General features: G+C 35.2%; 1 protein-coding gene across 1 annotated transcript; it reads left to right on the top strand.

Moving 5' to 3' along the window:
- Positions 1-3,388: 3,388 nt before the first annotated feature.
- On the top strand, positions 3,389-4,795 carry LOC124935221 (serine/threonine-protein kinase AGC1-7-like). Its single transcript, XM_047475671.1, has one exon. The coding sequence runs from the start codon at positions 3,404-3,406 to the stop codon at positions 4,793-4,795; it is 1,392 nt and encodes a 463-aa protein (XP_047331627.1). The 5' UTR covers positions 3,389-3,403.
- Positions 4,796-6,018: the final 1,223 nt, after the last annotated feature.

Raw genomic sequence — 6,018 nt, 5'->3', positions numbered from 1 at the left:
TTTTTTGTTTAGAACTATTTCATTGAAGAAGTGAAGAACTTTATATTTCTTATAATAATAATAATAATGAATGTACTTACTCGAACAACACAGTCATGAAAATGCAATCTGATTATGCTTGCAGCTATGGTGGGGTCTCTTTTAACCCACGATCTTACTGTTCTCTGCACAATTCCTTCAACTCCCGGACAAGACTTTTGATAGTATGTCGGAGACAGGACCACAGGTGGCTGAGGCCGAGGAGGCGGAGGAGGGGACTGAGGACGAGGAGGCGGAGGAGGGGACTGAAACCGAGGAGGTGGGGAGGAAGGCAGAGGCAAAAGCTTAGCAGCAGTGGCAATGTCGATGAATAAGACTTGACTAGTAAACATGAAGACGATAACTGGTAGTGATAATGCTGGAGAGATATTGTTCCATAGCTTAGGCAAAGAGGTTGACTTCATGGTGTAAACTTTTGTTAATTGTTTGTGTCTATTGTTGCAGGTTTTTATATCAAGTGTTTTTTGATGATGGAAGAGAAGAAAAATACGTGAAGAGCAGTACTTAGCTCTGGTTTGGAGAAATTATTAATTAATAGAAGAAGAAGATCATCAATGGAGGAAGAAGACATGCAAACATGTTCATCATCCAATCCATCATATGCAGTATTGTAAGTCAAAGATTATGCTTTTGTTTAATTTATCCTAGTTTATTTAATTGTTTAAATCTTTAATTTATTAGCTAACTAGATTTATCCAGGATATTATTAGACTTTCAGATCCTTCTTCCCTCTAATGAACCTTTACAAGATTTATTAGATAATTATTTAAGTTAGGGAAAAATTAATTTATTCCATAAAATATCTGGTCCAGAAATTAACATTAGACAAAGAATTCATTGATACATATGTTATGAAAGAGGTGTCGAATTTATTCCTCAATTGTATATGTTTGGAGATCTACACAATTTTAACTAAAATAATAATATTAATAGTGTTATTAGTAAGACCGGGTTAGTATTAGAAGTAGCTATAAATTTATCTCTTATATAGTTTGGGTTCAACTAGGTATATCACATTTTAAAAACTTTAAAACTATTGGTGTCTAACATGTTTGCTTTAAAAAAAATGTCATAAGATTTATTTGAGATAGAGGGTAATAAATGTAAGAATGTTAAATGAGAAAAAAATTGTAAGCCAAATGAAGAGGGTACTTATAACTAGAATTAAGTATAAATTTTGAACATAAAATGATAAAGAATTATGTTGTGATGATGGGTGAAGAATTGATGAAGGGAAATAGAACCCTAATTGATAGGGAGAATTCAATAAAGAAAAGAGAAAAATTATAACAAGAGAATTTAACTAAAATCATTTCATAACCCACTCTTCACAACAGACTTTTATATTTATATACTACTGCATTACAAGTGTCACTTTATTCTCGTCACTATATTTACCCCTAATACCCTTTTACCTTGTATCATTACCCTCTCATTCAATTCGTTCGTTCGTGACGACAATAGACGAAGGTTCATCTAAAACTCTTAAGCATCTGGTGGCTATTCGAACCATATAAATTATCCAAATTGTTTTCATATACTATCACCGTTGTAATGGAGCTTATTCGGTTTGTATCACTTCTGGTCGGCTTATCTCTACAATTTTAATTTTGTTGCCACAATTCCACGATCGGAAGTTCAAAGTCGCCCCATAACTAAATGGTGGCCGCCTAGGTGGTCCAACACCGCTTCGTCTATACATGAGGCGGTCAGATTATTTAATTATTATTATTTTTAATTAATTAATTACAAATATTAATATATATATAAATTTAATAAAAAGACTCTTTATTTCCCACTATTTATTTAAATTTTTAGACACTCTTTACGTTCCAATTCATTTCTCTTTCTTCTTTTCCGTTTCTCAGCTCATTCACCTCACCTTGCTTGATCATCTACATCTTCTTCAGCTCGTCTACCTCTTCTTCAGTATATTAGCCTATTACATTATTTGAATTTATGTGCAGTATACTTGTTTAGATACATCAAATGAGGAACATGAAGAAAATGTTGATTTTGAGTCTGACAATGAGAGAATTATGAAGGTAGCTGATGGTGCATACATAGATGATTTAGAAGATTAATTATGCTTACATACTTATTTTTGTTAAATGTTACTATGATAGAGAATATTAATTTGGTTTTTTGGTATAATGATATTTATAGAACATTTTTATTATATTTATATTCAACTGGTTAGGCACCGTCTAGGCACCCGAGGCAGTAGACAGTCACTTACCGCACCGCCTACCGCCATTTAGAACACTAGAACAGAACAATGTTAATATCGGATATTTTAAATCAGACAATTCCTTCTGCGAAAGTCGTCTTCATTTCTTTTTTTTCTCCGACTATGCCAACAACTCCACACATAGTGCGACTAACTTTTCTGCCTTTTAATGAACTTCGATCTTTCTTCACTCGAGTTCAATTTCTCAAGCAAGTACGATCCATCGACAAGAATGATCCAATTCTCCAGTTTCAATACACAATAATCTCCTTTAACTCTTGTCGATATCATTTGTAAACTGTTTCTATGTAGCGGTCAAGGAAATTGAATCACATCCAAGTCTTCTTCAACTATATACCTCATACTGCACACCATTTTGCCAAGAACGAGTTCAAATACTAGAATTAGGTATAAATCTTGAACATTAAAAGAATTATATTGAGATGAGTAACGAAGAATTAAAGGAAGGAAATAGAACCCTAAATATTAAGGTGAATACAATGGAATTATAGAAAGAATCTAACCGGAGTTTTCAACTAAATCATTTCATAACTCACTCTTCCCAACTAACTAAATAAATGTAAGAGTTTACAAACCTCAGGGTCTTAAATTGATATTTGTAAAGTATAATTCCAAAATGAACCATATCTTAATTAGAGGGACCAATTTATGTTTCTTGGTCGCTAGAAAATAGAAAAAGGAGCCAGTATTATTGGTCGGTCGGTCGTACCGTTCGTGTAACAAACAGAGGAAAACGGTGATCCTCACGTCTCTCGGAAATGGGAGAACGGGCATGAAACGACGCTGACCGTTTCTTTCTTTCTTTCTTTCTTACCTTCTCTTTCCAACTTGCACGTCGTTCTCTCTCTTTCTCTCTCCAATGATTCTGCCATTGATAATGTATATGATTCTTTTAAGCACACATATTATATGGCCATGGAGTTTTCTAATCCTTCTTCTTCTTCTTCTGCTGATATTCTCTCTCCTCTTTCCCGTGAATTTCTCCCCTCAAATAATACCCTTCTTGCCATTCACAAATGTCTATGTGATTTCAATCATTCCCGATTCTGAAAATCACATCCCATGTTTATTTGTGTATCGTGGTGTATGTATGACCACCAGGAAGGAAGGAGAATGAAGAATAATTGTAGCCCAAGATCAAATTGGAAAGAAGAAGATCATAAGAGAAACAGAGCAAGTAATGGAAGCCGAAGTGACAGCATGGAAAGCACAAGCACAAGCGGCGGCGGAGGAGGAGGAGGAGGACACTTGAAACCTCACACGGGTGGGGATATTAGATGGGATGCCATTAACATGGTTTGTAGAGAATCTGTTGCGGCGATTGGTCTTAGCCATTTCAGGCTTCTGAAACGTCTAGGATATGGAGATATTGGTAGTGTTTATCTTGTCGAATTGAGAGGGACCAACACCTTTTTTGCTATGAAAGTGATGGATAGAGCATCTCTTGTTAGTAGAAATAAACTTCTTAGAGCTCAAACCGAAAGGGAGATTCTAGGTCTTCTTGATCATCCATTTCTTCCTACTTTATACACTTACTTCGAAACTGAAAAATTCTATTGCTTGGTCATGGAGTTTTGCAGTGGCGGTAATCTTCATACCCTTCGTCAAAAACAACCCAATAAATACTTTTCAGAAGAAGCTGCCAGGTTTTACGCATCAGAGATACTATTGGCACTCGAATATCTACACATGTTAGGCGTTGTCTACAGAGATCTAAAACCAGAAAACGTACTCGTTAGAGACGAAGGTCACATCATGCTCTCCGATTTCGATCTCTCCCTCCAATGCTCTGTCAGCCCAACCTTAGTCAAATCCAACAACGGCTCCGGAGCCGGGATTCTAGAAGAAGAAACCGCCGTACAAGGTTGTATCCAACCAACCTCAACGTTTTTCCCACGAATCCTAACTTCCAAGAAGAATCGCAAATCAAAATCCGATTTTGGTCTCTTCGTAGGCGGTTCTCTTCCCGAACTAATGGCCGAGCCTACAAACGTAAGATCAATGTCATTCGTCGGTACCCACGAGTATCTAGCGCCGGAAATAGTTCGAGGAGAAGGTCATGGCAGCGCAGTTGATTGGTGGACGTTTGGAATTTTCCTTTACGAGCTTTTGCTTGGGACGACTCCTTTTAAAGGTGCGGGTAACCGGGCGACGCTTGTGAATGTTGTCGGACAGCCGTTGAAGTTTCCTGATTCGCCGCAGGTGAGTGCGAATGCGAGAGATTTGATTAAAGGTCTGTTGGTTAAGGAACCGCAGAAAAGAATCGCGTATAGAAGAGGAGCGACGGAGATTAAGCAACATCCTTTTTTTGAAGGGGTGACTTGGGCGCTTGTGAGGAGCGCTGTGCCGCCGATCGTGCCGGAGCCGGTTGATTTTACGGTTTATGCTAATCGGGACGCTACTCATGGAGAGAAGAACTTGCCGGAAAGTGGTGGAGGTGGTGGTGAGAAAATTAATGACTCTTCTTCTTCTTCAAAGCAAGAAGAAGATTTTGATTACTTTTAAAATCTGGAATTAAAACTGAACCAAATTAATGTATTATATATGAATGAATACTATCAAGTTGAGACTTTTAATTTAATTTCATTTTTTATTTATTTTAAGTTATACATTTATATAAGATTTCTTCTTTTAAGGTAAAAGTTTTATTGACTTACACAGGCTGAATAATTTAGTTAAAAAATAGGTTGCAAATTAATATTTTTTCGTAAACATTGCATATAAACTATAATTGGATCAACCAAAATGAAGAGTAATTAAAAAAAACTAAAACTTGATTGGTGTTGGATTTTATTTATTAAAATTTCAGTTATCATATTTTTTTTTTAATTTTTATAATAATTTAACTCATCAAGACTAATAGTATAGTGTAAGAGTTAACTTAAGAGATAAAAAAGTTACGTGTTTGATTCCATCTGAAATAGTTTTGTATTGAAACGTGGGTCATTGTTGTGGGTATTATGCTAGTTCTCCTTAAAGAAAAAAAATTCACCTCAGTGGAAAATTGTTAGATTTTTATCGGAATCATTTTTAGATATCTAGTAAAATGTAAGTTAAAGTGATTAACTGTTTCATCTCAAATCTAATTAAATTGTTTGGAGAATTTATTTAAATAGACGACTTTTCATCGAAGATGAGGGATACGAGATCTCCTCGTAGATGCTCTTACCAACATTTCGATTGACTTAGAGATTGTCGACAAGTTTTCTTTGTCCAGTTTAACTACATTTATCATGCGTTTTTCCAAAAAAAAACTTCGATCACGGTTTCTTTGGAAAGAGATGTGGAAATAAAATTTTCAATCAAAAATCTTGTTTTTATTTGGAAAGTTATTAATGGAGAAGTCTTAACATCTAACAAATTGAAAAAGAAATGATTTCATCTCGCTAGCAAATGCAACATATGTTTGAAGAATTAATTGATCACATTCTTCTTCATTGTGACATTGTCAAGAGCATGTGGGCTCTTTTGCAATACCTCATTCAATTTTAATGCGACACACCATCAAAGTTGTTGACTTCTATCAACAAAATCGCGGACGACTGGAACAAATTCATCATCATGTGGTGAACAATCTGAAAAAAAGAAATAGAAGAGTTTTCGAAGGTAAAAATTATGGATACGAGCGTCTCAAAAGATTTATTTTACACATGTTCGCCTCAATCCGAAAAAAAGGGTTTGTACGGGATAATAATTTTTTGATCTTATATATATATAATGATGCTTAA

Source organism: Impatiens glandulifera, chromosome 1, assembly GCF_907164915.1.
Source record: "Impatiens glandulifera chromosome 1, dImpGla2.1, whole genome shotgun sequence".
Taxonomy (NCBI): domain Eukaryota; kingdom Viridiplantae; phylum Streptophyta; class Magnoliopsida; order Ericales; family Balsaminaceae; genus Impatiens; species Impatiens glandulifera.
This window is presented reverse-complemented; position numbering and strand designations above follow the sequence as displayed.

Coding starts and splice junctions, on each gene's coding strand:
- LOC124935221 (XM_047475671.1), top strand. CDS start 3,404: ATGAAGAATAATTGTAGCCCAAGATCAAATTGGAAAGAAGAAGATCAT.